At 40.3% G+C, this 26,171-nt stretch overlaps 1 protein-coding gene across 2 annotated transcripts; it reads right to left on the bottom strand.

Annotated features, from left to right (window-relative positions):
- Positions 1-1,274: 1,274 nt before the first annotated feature.
- Positions 1,275-23,242, bottom strand: LOC101864295 (arginyl-tRNA--protein transferase 1). 2 transcript variants are annotated; one of them, XM_005097340.2, is made up of 10 exons: positions 23,047-23,242; positions 17,501-17,564; positions 16,236-16,527; positions 15,876-16,026; positions 15,318-15,424; positions 13,572-13,658; positions 12,851-13,012; positions 6,335-6,516; positions 4,359-4,576; positions 1,275-2,920 (listed from the first exon to the last, which is right to left on the bottom strand). In XM_005097340.2, exons 1-10 carry the CDS (start codon positions 23,138-23,140, stop codon positions 2,739-2,741), a joined length of 1,539 nt encoding a protein of 512 aa, XP_005097397.1. In that variant the 5' UTR covers positions 23,141-23,242; the 3' UTR covers positions 1,275-2,738. The 2 variants fall into 2 exon arrangements, with proteins under 2 accessions (XP_005097397.1, XP_005097396.1); XM_005097339.2 differs by lacking the exon at positions 12,851-13,012 and adding an exon at positions 8,052-8,213.
- Between the last annotated feature and the right edge of the window lie 2,929 nt (positions 23,243-26,171).

The following is a 26,171-nucleotide window of genomic DNA, read 5'->3' as shown; positions in this document are numbered from 1 at the left end:
ACATCCCACACAACATCTACAGCACTTGGATCAAAAAGATATAGCTCAGAATGGGCAACATGATTTCTGTGATAGCTTTCTTGTGAAAATTTGCTCTTAAAATAAATATTGATCTACACTATTATTAAAGTACAGACATACACCACAGAATGGAAAAGCTCACAAGTGAGCAAGCTGTTACATTAAATGGTAAGACACTTAGAGACAGTATAATCAAAACAATCTGAAGAAAACGGTAGATAAGCTTTTCTCTTAAGTCATTTAAGGCAATACAAACAACAAAATAGAAAAGCTGTTGAATGGTATATCATATTCATTTCAGAGACAATAAAAACAAGCTCTAATCTTATTCAGCAACATTATAAGGATCTTAGTAGTACTTGCACATCTAATATATTACAATCATTAGGTACTTTCATGGTTTGGAGTCAGCATTCGTTAAGACAAAGAAAAATTGCTGACACCATCAGCGTTTGCCCATATCACAGATAAGCAGTGCGGTAGGTGAACTGTACTAGAACACAAAATGAATACCAATGAATTTAATACAATCTGTCCCCCCCCCCCACACACACCATCTCAAATTCTCCACACACATACACGTACAATATCATTGTAAGCAACATTTTTAAAAATTGACAATACATTTCAGGTTAGAAAGCTATTGTGAAGCAAGCCGACAAAATGAGTTACTTCTGGCATTCCATGAATGAAGATGTTGGCCGGAAATCAAAACATTAAACCTGTAAATTTTCAACTGGTGCCATTTTCTTCAAGTGTAATATGCGTTTTATTATTTCATGTAATAAATTGTGTAAACTAAACCTACAAATTTCACACATCTAACCATGTCCACAGAGCTATCATCCGAGAAGTAACTCATTTTATCAGCAGACCTCACAAATGGTGATAATGTGCACGATGAGTATGTCCCGAGTGTCTGAAACGAAGACAAAGCTGCTGCATTCTTGTAATGTGAATGCATACATTTACATGCTTTTGTACTCTGGCAACAGTTACTTCATGGCTTGAGCATATGAAAGTGCATGAAAAAAGTTAAATGACAGGAAAGAAATGGATAAACTTGACTCACTATGTGCATTCTCGTCAAAACGTAGATTGTTATTGCACCTTTCAGTCTAGTGAGGTTTTGCTACTATCTTTCATCAAATCTGTAAGACATCCCTGAGGGGGTGGTTGGCAGGTACTCTGGTGTGGTGGTTTGCTCCTTCTCTTTCCTATCAAACATCTATCATCCTTATCTCCCCTCTTTCTTTTTTGAGTTTGCTACTCTCTCGTAACACAACACCTCTAATCTTTGGCACTCATATGACCTAACCGAGTTGCAAGCACTGAAAATCTCTTTCTAAAACTAAAACCTGCCTGAAGTGAGTTTATGAGATAAAATAGTGAAACAGACACTGTAGACAAATAAACGAGCTACCATGATATATAGAGACCTGGGAATTGAAGGAGAAACAGACGCACACACAGAGACACAAGAAGCAAGCAGTTGATCACACCCTCCGAAGAAGCCACAAGCCAGCATGGGACATCACATGAACTTCTTAACTCATCCCCTACCATGAGCCCCATTTCATGGTTCTACAAATACTCAATCTCTTCCACTCCAGATTCTTTAGACAAACACAAACAATTACTTTATGCTCAGGTTACTTATTTTTGTGGGTTTTTTCAAAAATTGTCTAAAAGAAACTTCATTTCCCTGCATTTTGGTATATAACCCATTTGAGACTCTCTGTCTAAAAAAATTTATAACAAATAATTCTTTCTTTCTGATTTCAATTATAAAAGGAAAAAATGTCCGCAAAATGATTTGGTAGAGAAAGAGTTAACTGCGTTTGAGAGATTTTTTTTTATGTGGAGACAAATACATCACATTCCATCATCAGTGAAGTTGTAACACACACCACTGTCTTTAAAAAACGATACCAGTAACATTTTTGTAGATTTAAACAGACGATATACAAATCTATCAGCATGTAAAAAGCGAACACTCAGACAGGAAATACAATAAAGAATCACAAAGACAGCCCGCAACTGAAGGTTTATTCAAGAAAAAAAACAAAACAACTATTATTCCTACATTGGAAAGAAAAATTCTTGTTTCATTTACGACACACAACAGTCACCTCCATATTATGCGGTTTTTCAGTTAAGCCCGAGTCTAAACCCCACCCCTAGAAACTACAAAATTTGAAAACTTTCTTTCAGAAAAAGATTTAAAACAGTATTTTTTATCGTGAAGACTTTTCATGAAATAAGATCCAGTCACTTATCATGTTTTTCTTTAGTCTGCGCAATATATGGATGCTTGTAACAGGGCCTTATTATACAGCGACCCATAAAAAATACAGAATACAGCTCTCTCTCTCACCCTTCCCAGTTTGACATGCTAATATCTTAAGACTACCACAATTGTATAAGTCATCAGATAAACTTTGCCAATAATCACTTCTAAACAAGAAGCATCTAATTTTTGCTCAGCACGAGTTTATCCAACAAAGCATAGATGCTGAAGTTATCAGAAAAACAATCTTTGCAAATCATCACTTTGAACGTTGTTATCGATCCAGTTGTTGTTATTGTTGTTATCGCTCTAGGTCACTGTGGTAAAAAAAAAAGCATAAGCGTAAGTTTCCCCAATAAAACACAGATGCTAAAGTCACCACAACCCCCCCCCCCCCCAAAAAAAAAACCCAACTCATTGCCACTTATCACTTTCGCACCAGAAGCATTCGCTCAGCACAAGTTTTTCCGACGAAACCCGCGTACTCTCGAACCTCATCCTCATCTGGGGTTTTCGACTTCTTCATCATCTTGTAGAATGCGTAGGGCAGCATGGTTCCCTGGTGTAGGCAGAGGACCTGGTTCAAATCCACGTCTTTGTCCTTATCCTCTGTCATAGTAAAAATCAGAAAGCAATATTTATATTTAGTTTTAGAAAGGTTTTTATTAAGCTCGCAATTGCATAAGGTCATATGAGCGACAAGGGGTGGATGTCAACAGAAGCCCAAACAGGGAATCAGGCTTACTCTGCTCACCTCTCTAGCCTCAACAGCACAAAGTCTGCTTCGACTATCAAGGCACCCCGAAAATAGCAGTTCACAAAAGTGTGACAAATATACAAAAGAAGTAGAGGAAAAATGACGACAGAAAGGATGAGAAATGTTGTTCAGGCACAGTATGAGCATGACATTGATAAATCAGCCCATTTACAATTCTATCATGCAAAAGAACATGTTAATATCCCCCCCTTCAGGAGTGGCCTAAAGACACTTCAGTCAGTAGCACTGCCCTGGGGGGGCAAACGCAATATTGAGAAGAGGTGGAAAAAGCCGAACACACCAGAGCACCCATCAATGACCCGTAAGTGTCTTGAAACTTATTTCAAGCACCTATAATAACAGATACATTAAGTTAGTACCAGAATAAGAATATAGTAAAAGCGAAAAAATGTGGAAGAAGCAGACCACAGCAGAGTACTCACTAACCACTAATATACAAAGAGAAATCAGGAAGAAATCAACATAAAATAAGACAAATTATAACAAATACAAACTAAAAACAGAGACAGCAATAAGGGGGGTGGGTTGTAAATTACTGAAGGCCAGTATATTAAACAACACATTATGCCATATAGTGGAATGGTAACCGAAACAGACAAAACAGAGAACTCAATACATTGCTGGCTTAGTGCTACCTTGTATTGGCTTAATTTTTCTTGATTTGATGTAAATCACTTCAAAAGCGTTGAATTCCAGGTGCAAACACAGAAGATGAAAAGTTGAGTAAGTACAAAATAGAGTCAGCTTACAATTTATTTTCTTCGCTTGTTTTTAGTAACAGCATCGCTTTAAAGTTTGTCCTCATGCTAATGTTTGGGGGCCTTAAACTTATCATCACCCTAACGACAAAACTGGCTAACCCACAAGTTAACACTTTTTACAAATTTGACTGATCGATAGTAAATTATCCACTTCCTATGCTCAGTCAAAGGCAGGTCTGAATTTTGACTAGAAATGCTCCTAAAATGTTTTGATTAAAGGTAGCTGCCAAGTTGCTGTGTGATGAAAACAAATAAGATTTTTTGCTATCATCGCCAATCTGTTCACATTCTCTTAGTAACTTATTCTTTATCTACCTGTACCTTTTCACCACCTTCTTTCCCAGCGAAAGTCCTTCAACTTCTCTAAGTAACTCCACCTCCTTGAACTAACAGCGTATAAGCTACAACAAACCGACTCCCTCCACCTCCTTGAACTAACCGCGTATAAGCTACAACAAACCGACTCCCTCCACCTCCTTGAACTAACAGCGTATAAGCTACAACATACCGACTCCCTCCTCCTCCAGACGTGCGTAGTTGCTTGCGTCCAGTTTGGGGCGACATTTCTCGATGGGCACCCAGGAGTAGGTCTCGGGACAGGAGATAAACGAGCCGGTGTACTGTCCCTTGTAGCGCATCTTGGGGCAGGAGTGGATGTAGAAACCCATGTAGTAGTACTTGAGCTCTGGGGCCAAACGCTGCAGCTGCCTCACAAAGGCAATCTCTCTGGAAAGGTAAAATAATTTCAATATTACTGACAATGAAAATAATTAAATATTACAATTTCAATATCATTGACAATGACAATAATCAAAAACAACAATTTCAATATTATTGACGATAACAATAATTAAAAACAACAATTTCATTATTACTGACGATGACAATAATTAAAAACAACAACAATAATCACACTGTGGTTGCCTCACATAGGCAATCTCTCTGGAAAGCTAAAACCATTTCAATATTACTGACGATGACAATTATGAGAAAAACAACAATAATCACACTGTTGCTGCTTCACCAAGACAATCTATCTGAATGAAAAGTTAAAACAATTTCAACACAACTGATGGTGACAATAATGACAACAACAACAATAATTTCACTGTAACTGCTTCACAAAGGCAATCGCTCTGAAAAGTTAAAACAATTTTCATTATTTGTGATAATGACAATAATGATAACATAATCAACTTAAATAATCACACTGTAACCTCACAAAGGCAATCTCTAAGACAAGTTAAAACAATTTCAATATTTACGGTAATGACAATAATTACAACTTTAACAACTGAAATAATGACAAAGGCAATCTCTCTGAGTAGAGGTACATCATGTCAATATTAAAGCTGATTACAAATATAAGAACAACAACATAATAATATTGTCAATAATCTTTTTCAGGAGATCACTTGACAATAATAATCTTCTGCAACAGAGTACTTTGAAGTTTTTTGCAGCACTTTGAACAGGCAGACATTTGACTTGACTTAGGACTTAGGGGGCTCTTGTGGCCTAGAGGTTAAAGTGTTGGCATGTCATTCAAAGGTCCCGGGTTCGAATCCGGGTAGCGACAGAAAAATTTCCTTCTTTAAAATTGTCTCCTTTCACCTCCTTTCCTGCTCTCTAGCAATGTTCTGTCGTCTGCTTTCGTCTCCACTTTCTGCCCCCACCCCCTCACCTCCTTTGCCCCCTCCTCTGGGCTCCTGACTCTTTCGGCAGTCTGTCTACTGCTACTCTTTGGCACCTTCTTACTGCTGTCTTTCAGCCACACTCCTGATCTTCAGGTAGGAAAGATCTACACCTAGCCTTCTCGGAAAAGGTCGAAAATTCTCGGAGGTCCGTGAACAGGTTGCACACGTTAAAGATCCCTTGATGGTCTAAAATCGATAAGAGTAGGCTTCAGCCGCAACCCAGGCAAAATTCAAAATATCCTACCAACTGAAAATGGTTAAAGTGTCCCGCGTGCTCATATGACCTTATGCAGTTGAGAGCGCCGTAAAACACTTACCAAAAAAAAAAAGAAGACATTTGACTTAGTGATAAAACTATAAACTTTGTGGGACCAAATTTGTTATAGCGTCTTGTTGAAACCTACATTATATTATCCTTATCACGTACAGGAAATCTTATTTATTTTCTATACATGTGATGAAAAAAGTTGAAAGAATTTCAATCCCTTCATGAACACAAGAACTGCTACATTTCAATTTTACAGTACACAAAGATGTCAGTGGTATTTTGGGAAATTACCAGAAAACTTACGAAATAGCATTTGTTAAAAAAAGAGAAAAAAAAGACAATAGACACAACTTATATGGGGTTAAACAGAAAACAACTGATTAAATCTATAAATATACTTCTGGTAAAAGTAAAACAAATATTAAATGAGAGGAAATAAACAGGAAAAAATTTGCGGGAAAAAACAAGCATCCCTGAGTACAGGATCAACAAAGGGAAAGCAGAAACTGAAATAAGCACCTGAGAGCAGAGTAGACCCCGAGCCCGAGGAAGCTGTACTCCGGGTCGTAGTAGAAATAGACAGAGGACACGCAAGCCGGCAGGATGTCAATGACACCCACGGCGATGATTTTCCCGTCCAGGAGGTAGTGCTGATGGAATGATCCATACCCATCCGGAATTCCACCTTCTATATGCTTCTCCTGCAAGGGGACAAGGGAAATGATATTGTGATAAGTTTTTTTTCTTAAAAAGAAATTTTTTTTAAGTACATGTTTTTACGTCCACATTGAGAAAATTTGAATCATTTAACAGGCGGAGAGGGATACAACATTCCAGAAAAAGAGCGGCTGAGATGCTTGGAAAAGTCTCCCCACTAGTGAATCAAACTCAGGTCTTCTGTGCACGACAACAATGCGCCTAACTGATATACCACAGACATTGGTGGGACTGTTAATGGAGTAGTGTGAGGAGATCAAATGACAGAGAAGCACATTGCACGATTTTGTACATTTTTGTTGCAGTAAAGAGAGGAACATCAATGCAATAATGATCCTTTAGCAGGACATAAAAAGTATTACAAACAGACAGCAATGAATGATAGAGGGAAAGGAAAGAAGTAGGACCTACCAGTGGCACTCTCCATTTCCAACCACCCAGTTTGTTTGGAATCCCAACGGTTACAGGAACAGAGGAAGACCAAGACAAACGTGGCAGGAAAAGGTGGAGGCAAAGGAGGAAGAGAGAGAGGGGGGGGGGGGGAGAGGGAGAGAGAGAGAGAGGGAGAGAGAGAGGGGGGGGGAGAGGGAGAGAGAGAGAGAGAGAGAGAGAGAGAGAGAGAGAGAGAGAGAGAAAGAGAGAGAGAGAGACAGAGAGAGAGAGAGAGAGAGAGAGAGAGAGAGAGAGAGAGAGAATATAAAACTGTCCTATAGATCTCTAGAGGAGACTAGGAGTACAATCACATTGTCTATCCGTGGTGTCAGTACAAAGTAATTAAGTCCTTCATTTAAACAACTTTTTAGAGGAAACTACTTAATATCATATATATAGGAAATGTATGTCATCACAAAAAACAAAGAACTGTTTTAAACTTACACAAAAATTACATTGAACAGTTGACATTTAATCTTTAAAAGCGAGTTTCTCAAAACTGAACTGAAATGGCTTGCACACTGCATGAAAAATCTCTCTAAAGCTTTGCACATGCAAACATTATTACAAAAAGCAGTTGCCATGATCATATAAATGTATATATACATGTATATGCAAATATTTCAAAAACAAAACACAAAGAGAGGAAGGAGCACAGGAGCTTATACCAATCATGCACAGTGCAGAAATTTTTACATTGCGGCAATATTGAACAGATGCAGAGTTTCCACAAAGGATTTGCACATTATTTTGTCGTCTTACAATATCAGCAATATCGTAAATAAAGAATAACACTGAAGCGAGGGCTCATGACATTCATCATTTTGTGCTCGCCCCTGAGAAGTGAGCAAAGCAGCAGTGGTAACACTGGCCTTGACACTGTTTCCCCTCCCCCCAACCCTCTTGAAAAAAAAAAAGGCGCATAACATTAAACAGTAGTGCAAGCGAAGGATACACAAAGAGAGAAAAGCTGTAGAAAAGCCTAACAATACGGTAATTTCTGGGTCCAAACCCGCCATTAAAAGTAGAATTTCTTACGTTTTCGAGCAGTCATCGCACGAGCCACAATAAAAAAAAAATATATCACCTCTAAGGGTGAATCCACGAGGAAGTTTTTAAACCCCATCTTGTCACAATCTGCCGGGCCATCGTTGTGAACGGTCATCTGATATTTCTGGTAGACGGAGTGCGACTCAAGGAAACTCACACGGAACGGAATGGACTCTGGCGCTGACCGGTACAGCCTCGTCTACAAAAAAAGAGAAAGACAAGAAGGAGAACAATCAGGTACTGTGTGGGCGATGATGGACAGAAGGATAAAATCTGCCAACAAGAGTCACAAGTTAACGTCTTTTTTTTCACCCAATTGAATGGTTTTAATCTTTTCAAACGTAGGGCAAATTGAACGGAAAGCAAACACACGAACCTGGCATTAAAAAGATACACTTTGTATCAAAAAGGGAAAAAAGAACAAGGAGAACAATCAGGTACAGAGTGGGCGATGATGGACTTCAGTCTGCTGAGAAAATCTGCTGAGAAGTGTCACAAGTCGACGTCTTTTTTTTTTTACCCCTCTGAACGGTTTTGATCTTTTCAAATGTTGGAAAATTGATCCAAAAACAGAGAAACAAACCTGTCAATCACAGATACACTTTGTATCAAAAAGGGGAAAAAAGAATACGGAGAACAATCAGGTATAGCATGGATGACGATGCAGAGCTTGCTAAAATCGTGGACAAGTCGCAAGAAACAACTTCCTTTTTTGAAGTGGCAGAATAGTTTTCATTACTTTCAAACGATAGAAAAACTGTACTTAAAACAAAGACTTAAGCAAGGAACAAAGCTGATAATCACAGACACACTTTGAACCGAAGAAAGAAAGAGAACAAGGAGAACAGTTCAGTACAGCATGGAAAATAATGGACAACGTGTTGAAATTGTTGACCAGATGCACAAGGCAATTTATTTATCTCTTATTTTTATTCTGTATCACTGGGCACATGCCACAGTGCGGCAACATTTATAGATTGGAAAAGAAAAACCATTGCAAATATTCATAGACTGGAAAGAGCCTTCCTGGCAACCGCTCTTCTACATTTGTTAAATAATAATTGGCTAAAAATATTTGCCAGCTGCGCTTTGCGATGCAAAGCCAGCTCAATGGACAAGATGCCAGTCTCTTTCCATGAACGCGTCAAGAAAGCAGTGTATCAAACCAAGCAGTTCTTCAGAGCTATCGATTCAATTCACCTGAACGTTGAAAATATCTTAAACATGGTACACCATTTAGCAGAGTGAATCACAAGATTAAGCTTTAAAACACATTAAAAAGTTTTCTTTAAAAAGAAACGGGTCCTGTCTTTTAGAAATGATGGAAGTATCCCTTCCACAAGGAAAAATTTAGTTCTATTCATTTGAGTAGAGACACAACGGGTGTGAAATGAGTGCACACAGTAAGAAATGAGTTTTACGGCGCAATTTGAACGACAAATGTTCAGATTAGTAGCGCTCTCGTGAAGCAGTCCGGTATTAACTCACTTCAGACGGGTCACACAACAGTTGCGTGACCCCCGCCGCGACGCTCGCGACGGGTCACACGAGCCCTGCGTGACCAACTTTGGAATTTTTTTTTCGCTCTACAAATCACGCACGGATCGCGAGACCCGCCTCGTACCCTTGTTTGGCCAAGCCTGAGCTACTTAGACTTCGTTTCGTATCTCTGGGGCCGGTAGTTTTTAAGTTATTGAAGGTGAAGGACAGTGACCCCAACTGGGGTTGAACAGACCGGAACTCGCTCTTTGTTTTTTTCTATACAGCTCATAGTAATCCGACAGTCGCGTCGTAGTAACGGTCGAAGAAGTCGCATGAACCAGAATCACAAAATTTCGCCGTTTTCTATACTTCTGTACGTTTTACTAGTTTTAGTGTCTCAGAATATGATGTGTCTAATAGTTAGGATCCTGGATATGTACCTGAACACGGCCCGAGTCGTAGTTTTAGGGCTAGATCTAGCACTAGTACCGGTGTTGTTTTTCGCGCAACGAAATCACAACGCCGTGCCGTACATCTGTCTATGTATTTTCAGTGTATGGGTCTGAATCAATGCACAGACCAGCTTTTATATATTCACCAAACACTCGCACATGTATACAAATCAAACCAGAACACTTTGAACTTTTATTTTTGTTGTTGTAGTGAATTTCATTCCACTTGTCACGTCTCTGGAAATTTTTTGGAAAATCAAATTCATGCCAATTTTTAAAAAATCATACAAATTAAAGTATTAAACTTAGACAACTTTGTTTTTTTGTATTAGATTTAGCTTGAATGTTACTTTACTGTGTCAAAAAATAATTACAATAGGGTAATTCTGAGAGTTGTGGTGATTTATTGAAATACCCCCAAAAACGCCAGTCTTCAACGCTTGTGACTAGTGAAAGGGCCCAGTCGCAAGTGAGTTAAGATCCTTATTGGAAAGTGAGTAAGAAGAAATGCTTTCCTGGGTACACAATGAGACATGGCGCAACCCTCTGAGAAAAACTTTAAGAAAATGGTCACGCTATCATCGCACAGTCAGATATCATTTAATCCCTACTGGATAGAGAATAAGAATAAACGCTGTCTTATAATACACAACCAGACAAAACTGTACTGAAAACAAATAATTGTCCTGGAACATATACATCAACACTGTTAGGTTATTTAAGAGACGGGACCTCCAAGTTCAACGTCCATCTCCGAAAGGACCGAGCCAAGTGAGAAATTTGAGTAAAATGCCTTTCCCAAGGACACAATGCCGGCCCGAGCTGAGGCTCGAACACCCGAACCCGCAATCTCACAATTACATGTTCGGTAGCCTAACCACTAGGCTACCAACGCCAATATCTGGGAACATTATTTCAGTCTATCAAGAGTAAAATTCCAAAAGCAATAAGAATTTCAGATAGGTGCAAACGACCTTCACCCAAACTGTCATACTATGTCTTCCATCAATCTACTTCTTTTTAAATGGAATGTGTTTTACGCACTCGCAACTGTATAAAGTTATATGAGCACACCAGACTCACAAATTCACTCTGGAAAAAGTGCAAAACCAGGCTCTCCGAATAATCACTGGAGCAATGAGGTCAACGCCTATAGAAAAGATGGAACAAACAACATCTATAGTGGCCCTGCAGAGGAGATGGGAATGCAAGGCTCTCATACAGTACACCAAGGCCACAGCTATGGAGGATCATATACTGCACACAAGAACAGCGAGATCAAACACCACAAGACTTAAAAGATCCAACTTCATCAAAGAAAGCAGAAAAATCCAAAGATCCCTACAGGACCATCTACCAGCCACAGTTAACATACTCAACCATACCCCAGAGGCACCATCATGGGAAAAGAAAAACACAAACATAATTATACACACGTCCATTCCTATGTTCACCACAAAAGATGACCACAGCGACCTGAGCAAGAAGTCCCTCACTCTGTCCATGCTTGAACAAAGATACCCACGAGAAGCATTAATAAGGATCTATACAGACGGATCTGCCACTGATGCTGTGAAAAGAGGAGGAGCCTGAGTGTACGTACAGTTCCCAAATGGACGAAGACAAGCAGAGGCAGTCCCAATAGGGCGACATTGTACAAACTACAGGGCAGAGACGGAGGCTCTAATACATGCAGCAAACATCATCAAGAATGTGGTAGACCCCCAAAGCCAAATAGTATTCCTAACAGATGCCATGTCAGTACTGCAGGCAATCACTTCCGGCAAACTACCAAGGCTACGAAAAATAACTGAGGCATCCCATGTCTGAGGATCATGCTGCAGTGGATTCCATCACACTGTGGTGTCTTAGGAAATGAGCAGGCAGACAGGATGGCCAAACTAAGAGCACAGAAAGAGCAACCAGACAACAGCGTTAACTACACAGAAATAAAAACTATTATAAATACACTATTTAAAGCACCTCAGACACCAGATGGCTACCATGAGCTGTCCCGCCAAGAACAAGTGATTTTCTTCAGACTAAGGACACAACACACAAGACTGAGACAACATATGTACAAATGTTTTAAACTAGTACAATCACCAAAATGCCAGTGTAAAGAGGTGGACCAAACTGTTGAACATATCCTTCAGCACTGCAAGACACACAGGGCCCTGAGACAGGAAACGTGGCCAACCCCACTGACGCTACAAGAGAAGCTATACAGGCTGACAGATGAACTGAGCAGGACGGCCCAATTTATGACAGATACCAGACTTCAAGTGTGATGTGATCGAGAAGAAGAAGATATGAGCACACGGGACACACCAAACATTTTCAGTTGGTAGGAAATTTTGAATTTTTACCCGCATGGCAACTGAAGCCTACTCTTATCATTTTTGGACAACCAAGGGATCTTTAACGAGCTCAACTTGCACACGGGACCTCCAAGATTTTTCGCCCTTGTCCGAGAATGCTAGAAGTAGATCTTACCTACCATAAGATCAGGGGTGTGGCTGAAGGACAGAAGTAAGAAGGAGCCAAGGAGTAGCAGTAGAAAGGCTGCAGAAAGAGTCAGGAGTCCAGAGGAGGGGGTAAAGGAGGTGACGGGGTGGGGCAGAAAGTAGAGACGAAAGCAGACGAACAGAAAGTTGTCAGAGAGCAGGAAAGGATGTAAAAGGAGAACATTTTTGGAGAAGAAAATTTTCCGTCGCTATCCGGATTCGGAACCCGAGACCATTGTATGACAGGCGAACACGTTAACCTCTAGTCCATGAGAGCCCCCTCATCAATCTATGAGCACACTGCACGCTGCATGTTCTAGTATAAACTCCTGTGTCACAGAGACAGGTCACAGCGGCGACACTCGTTGGCCCGTCCGTTCCTCTCGTGGGTTTACCGTGAGGGGAGAGTCACACAGGAAGCGAGTGTACTGCTTTACGTTGGGCTTTTCTGGAGGGTCCTTGTGGATGGCCATCTGGTACTTGTGATAGATCCCATGAGCGTCCTTGAAGGTCTCGGTGAAGGTCCTGCTCGGACGACTCGACCTAACCAATCGCAGCTAAAGGGAGGAAGGTCATCGTCATAAAGAAATATAATGCCTGTGATGTTAAACTTTCCTTCACTTCCATACCATCGCATACCTTTTTTTTTTTTTTTTTTAACATCTACCCCTTTCTCTCTCACTGGTCTCTTTCCTTCTCCTTCAAGGTGTTGAAGAAGGCAATGCTTGCTGGACTTGACCTAATCAATCAAAGCTAGTGAAAGGAAAGGAAAGCCACGGTTACAAAGATATATATACGCTTATGACTTTCATTTCTCTTCCTTTATATCTTTCCATCTTCCTCTAACTTGTTCTTTCCTCATTTTTGTGAAATCATCTCTTACGTAAAGCAGGTAGTTTGCTCAAAATGCTGGGACCTATAGAAAAAAGGGAGCATAAAATTTTTAAAAATATTCTTCAATGCAATAGTGGGGGCATAAATATGTCTGGAAATGCCTGTAAACAAAATTTATTCAGCCTGAGATGCATGTACATCCTCAAAGGAGAGAATAGGGTTGACATGACAAGCCCCCCCCCCCCTCCCAACCCACACAAACACATACATCACTATGGTTACCTCTAATTTGTGTGCAGGATTCTCTGCCTTGTCTGGTTCACTAAGGAAATCTTCCAGAGATTTCTCATTGCTCTGCTTCTGCTTTTTCTGAGAAACACAAAAGGTAAAATAATAGTAGAAAGAAGAGAAGTAACAAAAGAAGAAGCAAGGGACACAATAATCTTTTTATGAAATAACACGTGGCAACAGTGCATGAAATAACACATGCAAGTTCTCTAATGAGCCACTTGGTTAGCTGAACCATGTTGCCCATTGATACTTCAAAGGGACCTATGAGTCACATAAAAATTACAAAATGACAGTAAACTTTTATATGAACACAGTTTCATTAAACTTCATGTATTGCGCCGCGTACCATACGTGAAGCATCATGGTGAAATCAGGCGCTCGTCAAAATAAAGAAACCGAAGAAAAAGGTATTTTTCCTCCAATTTGACCATTTAAAATTTTTTTTTTTTTTTTGGCTCAACATCTTTTATGCCCATATAAAACACATCCCTGTGTGAATTTTACTGAAAAGCATTCATTAATGGCACAAAATATGTACATTTTCAGTTTTCAAGGACTCTCAAGATATAGAAGTACCAAACTTTGGCGGCCATTTTCTCACTAATTTTACGTCTGAAACCAGACGACCCTCACGTCTTTCAGTTGCAAATACCTCCACTTCTATTCGACATAGATTGATATTTTTTTCACCAAAAGCAAGACAAAGGAAGAGGCTTCCAGATGATATCAATAACCCAATATGCCCAAAAATTGACGAGCGCCTGATTCCACCATGTCGTGCCACATATGTGCTTCAAATCTCACAACATAGCGAACCTAGCCACATAGTTCGAAACTTTCAATTTACCCCAAACTGTCTTTATTTTTGTGGAAGTCACAAGGCAGAACAGCGCATATTGAGGGAATACACATACAGGGAGGCACAAAGTGAAAAGGTTAATGTGACTATCATTCATAAGAACAAACAGCTGTACATAACTAAAAGCATAAAAGCCCTCCATAAAAGGCAACAAACAACAATGTTTTGCCTTTGAACACAGCAAATATCTTGTCTTAGTAAGGTTTTATGGCACTCACAACTCCACAACGTCATATGAGAGCCAAGGGAAGGATGTCAACAGGGAAGTCCAAACAGGGAATTAGGCTTACTCTGCTCACCTCTCTAGCCTCAACAGAATAAAGTCTGCTTCGACTATCAAGGCACCCCGGCAATAGCAGTTCACAAGAGAGTGACAAACATACAAAAGAAATAGAGGAAAATGATGACAATAAGGATGAGGAAAGAAAAAGCAGCAGTTCCCCCTATGTTGTTCCAGCACGGTATGAGCATGACATTGATAAAACAGCCCATTAACAATTCTACTGTGTATAAGAACATGTTAATATCCCCCCCTTTGAGAAAGGCCTAAAGACAACTTCAGTCAGTAGCACTACCCTGGTGGGGTGGCATATATCTAAAAACTACCACCTAAACGGAATCAAACCCAAGTAAAACGACCAATGCGCTTGCTTTGTGACCACGTCTGCGAAGCAGGCAAACATCAGCATTTTGAAAGTCCCAAACTACAGGATCTCTGAAGGCAACTTCTTCCTCCAGTCCCTACCACAGACAACATCCTATACTGCAGCAAAGTACACGTTGAAACTTCTTCTACCTTTTTTAATGTGGCATTGGGCCAAAGCGCAAATACTCAACAAAGGTTACTGGATTAACAACAACAACAACACATAACGTACCTGTTGGACCCCGGAGTCCCCTGCTTTAGCTTGCTTCATCTGGCGCCTCTCAGCCCTGATCTCTTTAGCTTTTCGACATGCCGGTTTGTTGGGATCTGCCCCAGAGCCTGAATAAAAACAGACCAGTAAATGTCAGTAAACAAACAAAAGTCTTCCTAGTTCTTTTCTTCTTATTATTCCTCATTCTTACAGACAAAGCTGACTACTGCATGAAAGTTTTCCTATAAAAACAAATGAAGTACAGAAAATAATGCATATAAATCATAACAACCTGTATTACCAAGTCCTTTTTCCATCAATGTCAGTCGTATCGGGTCTGATACTGACAGTATTAAGAAGAAACATTAGATTTTAAGAAAAACATACTCAGATCTTAACCCCCCCCCCCCCCCCCCCCCACTAAAAGAAACATTTTGTCCCCTGGGAACATCAACCTGAGTACAGAAAAGTTTCATCTCATCTAATACTGAGAGAACACTGCCAGTCAAATTCATTTGATACAGTCAGGGTATAACACACTGAACTTCCACCAGACAGTTTCAATCCCCACAACCTCACCTTGTCTCGGAATGCTTTTTTCAGAATTGGACGGAGTAGTGGTCGCTTTGAGGGGGGCACTGGGCTGCTTTGCTTCATTCCCAGTTACCATGGAAACAGGTTCTTCCCCCTTTATCTCGGTGGAGGTTTCAGGATTATCTGCCTTCTTTTTCTGAAAAAGAGAATGCAATTGAAGACTTCGTTATAAAAGCATCTTTGGAGGTGTGACACTAAAAGCACTAAAGCAGTAGCCCGAAAGATCAACATTCAAACAGACAACAGAATGTTGTATCTCCAGTGTCAAGTTACTGACTACAAGTAACACACAATACTGTTAGTAGTTAGTAGTGGTCTAGAGGACTTTATTACTTCTCATCTTACCTTAATATCTCTTGGCATCTCTATATCACTTGGCCTGGCACGATCAGCCAAAGCATTCTCCGCAGCTTTTGAGCCGCCCACCGCCACATCCCCGCATTCTTTCTCCTGCCCATCGTTGTCCTTTGCATCTTCCTCCGCACTACTTTTGACCCCAGTGATGAGAAAACGATTCACTTTCTTGATGACCTTCTTATGAGATTTGTTAAGCTTGAACCCAGAAGTGTCGCAGCGAATGGTGTACTGAGGACAACAGGTGAGCTTCATGGTGGGTTTGTAGCAGTACTTACCGCTCCTGAAACAAAAACAAAATCAATAAGAAACTCACCAACAAGCAGTTAGATTTTGATGTCACAAATTAAAAACAAGAAATTCACCTAAAGAATGTGAGTTTAGGTGTCAAATTAAAAACAAGAAATTCACTTAATTAACAGTGTACAAGCCTGGGTGTCAAAATAAATTCATCAAGAAGTCATTGTGTTTTAGTAGAGCTGTTGCTGCAACTGCTGCTTTTAGCTCCTCTCCTACCATTATTGTTGCTGATATTGTTAACATGCATCCATCAGCTTAAATGTTATGGTTTCAAAAAGTAACTTTTCAAGTATTTGTGTTTCTTGTGAAAAATTCAAAGTAGAACTAAAGTAAAGAGAATACAGAGGAGTCCACTTCAGCTGAAAACTGCAGGACCACCGGATTTTCTTCAATTTAAGTTTTACCTTTCAAGGAGGTTGTTCAAATAGAAGGAAAAAAAATGGGGATTTTATTTACTTTCTCTTTAGATAGATCGGTTTTCAGATTCATGAGTTTGGTTTACGTTGACTCACTAAAATTATAATAATAAAGATTGCGTACTTGAAATTCTAGCTTATCTTACAAATTACAAGTCTTTGCCACAGACTACTACATGTGAAACAAAAATTCCCCTGAAAAATGAAACTACAGTGACACTAGTAATGAAGAAATGATGAACTGTTGAAAAAACAAATCTACACACTGATGGAGCCATTCTTTGTTGCAGGCAACCATCTTCCAACAACAACACAAAAAAAGGGCTTTGTTGCTTAGAATTCTTTTTCCAGCAGGTCATCACCCTAGCATCACGTGTGTCTCTGAAGTTTCATTTTTTTAATGGAATGGCCTAAAATATAACTTTGTACTTCTGCTAACTATCCATTTCATACTAGCTGTTTTACAAAAGTGTCAAACGTAAAGGTATAGACAGAGCAAAACAACAACAAAATTGCTGGCATGAAACAAAGTTACAATACCTCCTCCAGCCTCTGTCTATCAAATCTTGATAATCTTGTACAGTCATCTGATGGGCCCACATTCCTGTAATGAAAACGATAATTTTTAACTCACCACTTAAAAAACTGAAAGCACAGGTCTGCCTTAGTCTATAATAACAATGATAGAATAATGTCACATGTCACACACATGGCATGTAGGCAAGATTTTGTCTAATACTGACTTTAACCCTCGTCCTGCGGGAGCCGGGTTTATGTCGCCCGATAAGCCTATTTCGGCACCTCGCCTATGTTCTGGTCCCGAATCAGTGTAGCCCCTGGCTCAGCGCACGCCCATCATCTTACGTGAAATTCGGGTCCCTAGTCTGATCCCCATTCACGCAGGTCAAGAGAGTGTGCGTCAGTCTTCTTGAGTTTGTGTGCGTTTGTGGCCTTCTTCTAGAACCGCCTGCGTTGGTTCGTAATCGAGGCATACGTCTCATTCAAAAGACGCCAAGTTGGTAGCTCTAGATGTTCGTCCAATGAAATTATAGAAGAAATTGACCCACTTAGACATGAGGAGCTCGAAAGGATAGTCAGGAAACAAGACTTCCATTTTTCTATACAAAATCTTTCAAATGAGCTTGATTTTGTATGAAATGATACTACCTGATAAAAAATAAGCTTGTTTGATAGTTTTGAATACCATTGTGCAGGTACAAAGAACTTGTAATTTGAGAGCAAAACATTCAGAAATTGACCTATATTATCCCCTTTCGAACCTCAGGTCATTCATAACAACAAGAGCGTCCAGAAAGGTTATTCGAATGGGCGTAACCACTCGTAATGTCTTATCAGCTTGTGAGAGGGGGTTTTTCATGTGTTTGTAACACTTTATAAATAGAAAACTATGAAAGATAGAGCGTTATTTTCATCATCGATTAACACACTCCCACGGTATTCATGGCAAAAACACACGTTTCCCGGCGCGGGTGCTGTACACCAACAGTACACACTGAGTGACCCCGGCGGCCTGCCCCGCACGTCTGACGTAATCGGTTGCTGATAAGATTCGCCTCTCGGCACAGACACAGGACAAGAGTTAAAAATTAACTAGTTAATAATTTATAAGGCCTAAAAGGCCGGCTCTATTTCTCCGAACGTTCGGGAAAATAAACTTGAACTCTACTTCTCCAAACGGTTTCCGTTCTCGAGATTTGTTGACAATAAGCGAAAGAAGTGGCCCGTATGAGTGTGTGTGTGTGTGTGTGTGTGTGTAAGTGTGTGAGTCTGTAAGGTGTGAACAGGAGGGGGGGTGGTGTGTGGAGGGATTTTTTTTTTACGTGAAGAATTTTAGTTTTTGCTGGGTGACTAAATGCAAAATAGGTTACTTCCAAAGTCGAGCAATCTTGTTTTCTCGCACTACCTTTTGAAGGTATTTTCAAATGAAGTATATCTAGTAGTCCGGAACGTTGCCCCAACCACAACTGAAGTATCTGAATATTCAAATATTTAAAAATCTCTAGCTCTAGAAATTGAATTTGACGCAAAAAATGCTTCTTCCCAGTCCTCGCAGAAAGGCAGAATGAAAGGATGACGCCTAAATCTCGCAAATAACCAAAAAATCTCGAGATCGGAAACCGTTCAGAGAAATAGAGTTCAACTTTATTTTCCCGAACATTCAGAGAAATAGCCACTTCGAATTTATAAAGCCACAAATTGTATCACAAAAAGACATATATAAGGAAAATTTGATAAATATTTAAATAGAGTGTATGAGAGTGATACATTCTAGATCTAATGATAGAAAGTAACTAGATCTAGATAGTAGATCTATAGAGAGTACTTAGGCCCTATAGGCCTAGATTCTAGAGTCTAAATCTATAGCAGCAATGACCACGATAAACATTTTTTTGTCAGAAAGTGTTTGCAAATAGGTGCGTTTTGTAGCTGTATCTCCACAGAGCATGGAACTATTTGAATTTTTGAAATCCATCAATAAACAAAAAAGTTAAGAATTTTTTAATCAATTAATTTTTGATAGACTTTTTTATATTATAATGAAAAACCCCCAAAATATGGGACGTTCTTTGGTGAGTTTTGAGACAATATTATATTCGTCATAACTCACTCATTTCTCTGAGTATTTAAATGGAACTTGGCAGCCCAGTACATTTCCTAGTGCAAAATCTAGTCCTGTTTTCGGATTTCTCATAGCTATCCCACTCTTTGAGTTATGAAGATGTTTATAGGTAAAAATGTGGCGGTTTTCGGTGTGTTTTGAGACAATATTTGTCATAGCTCGCCTAATTCTTGGAGTATGTAAATGAAACTTGACAGTCTAGTACAGTTTTTAATGCAAAATCTAGTCATGCTGTCAGATCTTTAATATCTATCCTACTTTTTGAGTTGTAAAGACATTTACAGGTTTAGAAAAAGTGGCGTTCTTTACAGATTTACAAAGATTATCAGTCATAATAAAAGATTCCTCCTTGCTAAGCAATTCACTGGATCAATTTGTCAAAAATTTAAGCAGAGAGCTGGATTTAATAGTCTAATAAATCCAGTTCTCTACTAGTAAAAGCATGCACACTTTGTAATAGAAAATAAAATCGTCTCTGTTTATATCCATTGTTGGACAGCGTCCTATTGTGTGGTAGATTAAAAAGCGTTAGATAATATTATTACAGTTACTTTTACAAGTCCTGGGAATAATTCGCATGTGTAGGCTACAACTCATACCATAAATGTTCAGATATTTACCCCCCCCCCCCCCCCCACACACACACACGCACACACATGCACGCGCGCGCTCTCACACACGCACGCGTGAACGATAACAATGAATAAACGGGACCATCTTCCCAGACTGGACTAAATAAGTACCATACACTCTTTAAAAACAATCTTAATGCCTCACTTTTCCAAACAGAGCAAACAGGACGAGTCCAAGTGTGTGCTTTCCCAAGAGGAGGGAATAGGCTTTCATAACGTAAACACAATGTCATATCACTTCTTAGATGTTTGCTTTTCTGTTTCTATTCTTTTCTATGTAATTTTAAGCAAATAAAAATGACTACTCGTATTGTGACTAAAATGCAACACAAAAGCAAGTTATCAAGGCCCCCGTTTAGTTTTCAAGTATCCTTCCCCCCCCCTCCCTTTCCGGTTCAAGCGGGGCCTCGTTCGTAGCGCCCGAGGCGACCGATGGCTGATGACGTCACTCAGTGGAAATTTCCCAGCCGCCGGTCGTTCGCCCAGCACGCGCAAATGGCAATGCCCCTTTTTCCTTAGTTACTCCCACATTTTTAAAGACGCCAAAACCGCTAAACACAGAAGCATGAAATTTTAAGGGAAAAGAAAAATGGGTGATCTTGTAGTTCCTTTCGTTAAAGTCCACGATACATCTGTTTACATCCAGAGAAGAAATCCAGAAGTCTTGAAGACTAAATACTATTTGAATTAGGCTACACAAAGTAGCAATGCCAATCGGGCTTTCCCGCGAGGCGAAAATTTGGTCCCCGTCTACGGGCGATTTTGCGGACCCGGCCGAAGCGTAGGTGACTAACTCGGCCGAAGTGTAGGTGACTAACTTTGTCAACCTCGGTCTGCTCTATTTCCGAACCAATCCGAATGAAACTCGGCAACCAATTAGAAAATAGGGCAAACTAATGATATGTGGACGTTGAAGTTCGTACACATAAAATAACCTATACTTTTGGTGTCGGGAACACTTTCGTATCGTGTACACTGAAAACTATAAGGAGTTTGAATTTCAATGCCGAGATGGTAATAGACCTATCTATCCTCTATAGTGTGCTCAAATTTGAACGTTCTGTGTCAAGTAGTTGTTTAGACCCGACCATAAATGCATGACTACCCCCCTATCCAAAGCGGCTTCGCACGGAGACCGGCCATTTTCCCCTCACTCTCGTGGCAAATGTATGTGACCTACAAATCCCCGCATGACTATTCCGGGCCCGTTCATTGGTCACTTGAAATAGGGCAATGGCGGGCGCGCGCATCCGGTTGTTTTTCTCTCTATTCCCCTGTAACATCGCTATGGGGGTATTCCGAGGCGAGGTTATCTCGTCTCGGGGTGTTCGCGTCTCAACATGGAAAAAGAATTTTTAATTGTACGGCATGCTAGATTGAATTAACTTATGTTTTACGGTTGGTATGGTCTAAAGTCATCATAAAAAGCTTTGCAATTATTTAGTCACGCTGCCGACATATATTCTTAAAGATCCCATGTTGTGATACGATGCTATAAATAAAATGGACTCATCCCGACACCCTTTTTTCGCAAAATCGTAATATGTACACCACAATTTTAATTATAACAAAATAACTACGAAATTGGTAGTAAATCTGACTGCAGAAATGATTTCTACTCTCAAAAACACATCGGGTAGCCAAGTTTCTCTCGAACACTCCGATTAGTTTCTGAGATATCGTCGATTTTCTTACAGAATCTGCTACTGCGTGGTCCACTTTTTAGGAGTATTTTCCTATATATGTGGGTCATCCATATTTTGCCGACCTTTACAGCCCCATAACTTTTTTATTTATGAACCGAGTCTCAAAATTCAAGAAGCATAATTCTTAGAATTGAAAATTCTTTCTTAGGTACCAAAAAAAAGGGGGTAAAAGTGAAAATTTAAATTTTTATTGGCATTGCTACACAAAGAGCAGGAATGCAACCTAACTGCAAAACATCAAATTAGGATAAAATTCCCCCCCCCACCTCCATATATTTATCAGTCAGTTTGACAAATCACAGCTCCAAAAAATCTTCAAAGCGCACCACATCAACCACTTTCGCAAACGTTTTCGACTGCTTCTTGGATGGGTACAAAGTTGTCAAACTGCATACTAGTTACTAGATTGACCTCTTTTCTGATTAGCTGCCAAGTTTCATTCATATCCATTTACGAGAAGCGATGTGAGAGCGAGTTGAAGACAACAACCTTTGCGTTAGTGCGTCCCACGAAACACCCCCGCGGCGGGGGCCAAAAATCAGCAGAACAAAACGCGCTCTGTGGGCATTGCTAAGATCTAGATTCTAGATTAGATCTAGATTCTAGATTATCTAGATCTTAGAAATCTAGAGTCTAGAGGTGGGAATCATCATGGATGACAACCAACAAGTCCAAGATGCCAAGAATTGGAAGAGTATAAATATAAAGCACGAACTCTAATAACATTTGAGACTAGAATATGACACAGTGTGAGAGGTGGTAGATCTAGATCTAGAGATTGAAACAAAAAGACAAACAAATGTGCCTTGTGGGACAAAGTGATGAGTATTATTATAATTATTGGGAAGGACTTCAGTAACGAGCCACCACCCCATCAAACACAATAAAGAAGAGGCCTAACCCTAACCCTACCCCTAGCCCTCAATTCTGCTCTGTCTCATAGTGGTCGCTCGTTACGGAAGTCCTCCCTCTATAATTGTGTGGTCTATGCGTCAATAATGCGGTGAGTGTAGTCTGTAGACTAGTGTAGAGAGTAGTAGTAGTAGTGTGTAATAGTAATGCAGGGAACGCCAAGATTTGCCAAGATAGCGTGTTTGTTCCACTAACCATGGGAATAGTTTGTGTCTTTTGAACCACAGTATCCACATCTGTAGCGTTCATGCTCTCTGAAATATTCAACGATAGTAGGGTCTTCGTCCATTGTACTTCTTTGGCTGGGAAATTGTCGCTGCGGTGAGTGATCAGCGTCTTTTTGTCATAATCTTGTGTTTTCGCTTGCCCGGAAACCAAAATAGAAACTGACTAGAACGGAAACGGAAATTGCAAGAGAACGCTCTCTTCTTCTTCCGTTGTTTTGAACCATGGATATCTGGTACAAAATGCAGAGCAATTTTATTTGATGTTTTGTTGTTTTTGTCGGGGTTTTTTGTTTTTTTGTTGTTGTTCTTGTTGTTCTGGGGGGGGGGGGGGGGGTTAACTTAAAGTTTTCTCAATATTATGTAAGAATATCATTTGGAACATCTTCATACTACTTAGCCCTTCTCTCTCTCTCTCTCTCTCTCTCTCTCTCTCTCTCTCTCTCTCTCTCTCTCTCTCTCTCTCTCTCTGATCTCTCTCTCTCTCTCTCTCTCTCTCTCTCTCTCTCACTCATTCTCGTGGTGGTGGGGGGGGGGGGGGGCTCGTGGTCTAAAGCTAACTGTATTCGTTGGTCATTCAGCAGGTCTATAGGGGCTATATCACTTCGATTGAAATAAGACAGCAAGAAAAACCAGAATTACTCCTCTGAAGTTACGTAACCATAATTTGCCATAATTTATTGCCATAATTTGGAATGTCCGGTGCATGATTCCTTGACAGGGACACCTCGGCTCAATGTGAATAAACTCTCTATTTTTAGGTGTGAAATAATTTTATATATTATTTTATATATATATATATATAATTCTGGGAGCATACTACAGATCGAATTAATTAATTTGATTGAGCTGGGGCCAAGGTTCTTCACGGGCAGGCGAAAAGAAGAGGATCACAGTTTGCCCAAGCCCGAATTCGACTTTATATTATTTATTATTTTGATTCAATTGCAAACTTCAAAATCAAACTCGGTCACGAAGCCAGATAGGCTGGGGAGGGTGAACGCTGTGAACGAGGCACAGGCTATTATATTTCTAGTTTCTCTTTGAGTGGGCGTTGACCTGGTGAGAGATAATAATAACAATACTAGATCTTTGCTGCTTGGGTCGGCTTTGCTGTGCAGTCAACACATAGTCGGTAGGCTGATTGGTCCGCTCAAAGGAGTGAATGATAGCTTGGTGGTTTTATGGCTTCCTCTTACACGCGGACAAAAGTTTACCTCTACAGTCAACACGTTTATCTATCTATCTATCTATCTATCTATCTATCTATCTATCTATCTATCTATCTATCTGTCTGTCTGTCTGTCTGTCTGTCTGTCTGTCTGTCTGTCTGTCTGTCTATCTATCTATGAATGTTCTGTGTCAGCTTGTCGACATATTCTATCTCTGTATCTGTGATCCCCAGCACTTATGCAGCAACCATGACCAACACAGATAAAGCCGAACACAATTTTTATGACAACTAGAAAGCCGCCATTATTTCTGTCCCCGTTACTAATAGGCTCATCATTGTTGGTGACTTAGATAAAAGGGAGTTGGCAACGATGGTACGGTACCACCTGGGAAGGCGTGATCTGAAAGTATGGTGGGGTTGGAAACTGCAATAGGAACCAACCGCCTGTTTTTCCTTCAGACATTGTATTTTATTCAGTATGACCACCTGATCACGAACACTATGTCCCGTCTCCCTACCCGCAACAGGACATCCTGGATATATGCACCCGTCATCCAGACACTCATTATGGCAGCCTATCGACTAAACCATCGTGAAGAAGCAGGACAGACTAGATGTCCAGATCCCCCCCCCCCCCTCCACACAGGGCAGTGCTACCGACTGAAGTTGTCTTTAAGCCACTTCCAAAGGGCGGGAGGGGGGGGGGGTATTGACATGTTCTTATGCACAGTAGAATTGTAAATGGGCTGATTTCTCAATGCCATACTCTTAGTCTTACTGTGTCTGAATATCATAGGGGGAACTGCAGCTTTTTCTTTCCTCATCCTTGCTATCGTCATTTTCCTCTACTTTTGTATGTTCGTCACTCTCTTGTGAACTGCTCTTTCCGAGGTGCCTTGATAGTCGAAGCAGACTTTGTGACGTTGAGGCTAGAGAGGTGAGCAGAGGAAGCCTGATTCCCCGTTTGGACTTCTCTGTTGACATCCATCCCAAGGCGCTCATATGACCTTATGCTGTTGCAAGCGCCGTAAAAACTTTTAAAAATTAAACTAAAGACGTCCGAGTCACGAAAGTCATAGCAGTGAAGGGGTTAACCAAAGGCCCCGAGATCGCATCGTGGTTGCCTCACTAGCGTCTGTGGTGTAGTGGTTATAATTAGGTGCTTCGCTATGGCGCCTGGGAGATCTAAGTTGGATTCCTAAATTGGAAGAAATTTTTATCGAGTATCTATCGGCCTTTCTAATAGGATGTTGTATCCCCCTCAGCTTGGATTGGCATTAACAGGCATATTTTAAGGTAGGAAGCTCGCGTCCTAAATGAACTAAATTGTGTCGATGGCGCTGTAAAACACAAATATTAAAATAGTGGCTGCTTCGGGCTTGTCTTTCAGGGTCAGCCCAGCCTATGTGGGACGCTACCCCCAAACTGGTGGACGAAGATAATTATAGGTCAAATACCTTCCATGTGGGAATCGAACTGACTTCTTTTGCCTATAGGTACAACATGGAGAGTGGTACCCACCATATCACAGAAGTCGGTGCGTGTTTACTTGAACGTGCAGCACAGACCTCGAGATCACTTCAAGATTTCGGCTTGGAAATTTCTAGTACGACCTTCGGCTCTTTCGCCTCCTCGTTAATTTATTCAGTTAATTTATGCACAGTGGCAGGACAAAGTCATGGGCAACGATCAGACGTTGTTTGATATCGGCTAGAAAAGGCAAGGGCTTAATTCAAGGACTGGAAAGTTAAATATAGAAACATGGAAATAAGTCAAACAGGAAGCTATTGAGACGCCATGCGTGTTTAGCTCTTAGAAAACAAGGCAGATTCTACAAACGGAGCAAAGAATACGGATAACGCTAAAGTGTGTCCACTATAGAGCTCTCTTTCTTTCCAATCTTTCAGATGAGGGAGCACCCC

Source organism: Aplysia californica, unplaced genomic scaffold, assembly GCF_000002075.1.
Source record: "Aplysia californica isolate F4 #8 unplaced genomic scaffold, AplCal3.0 scaffold00152, whole genome shotgun sequence".
NCBI lineage: Eukaryota > Metazoa > Mollusca > Gastropoda > Aplysiida > Aplysiidae > Aplysia > Aplysia californica.
Note: the sequence above shows the minus strand (reverse complement) of the source record. Positions and strands in the feature narration are given on the sequence as shown.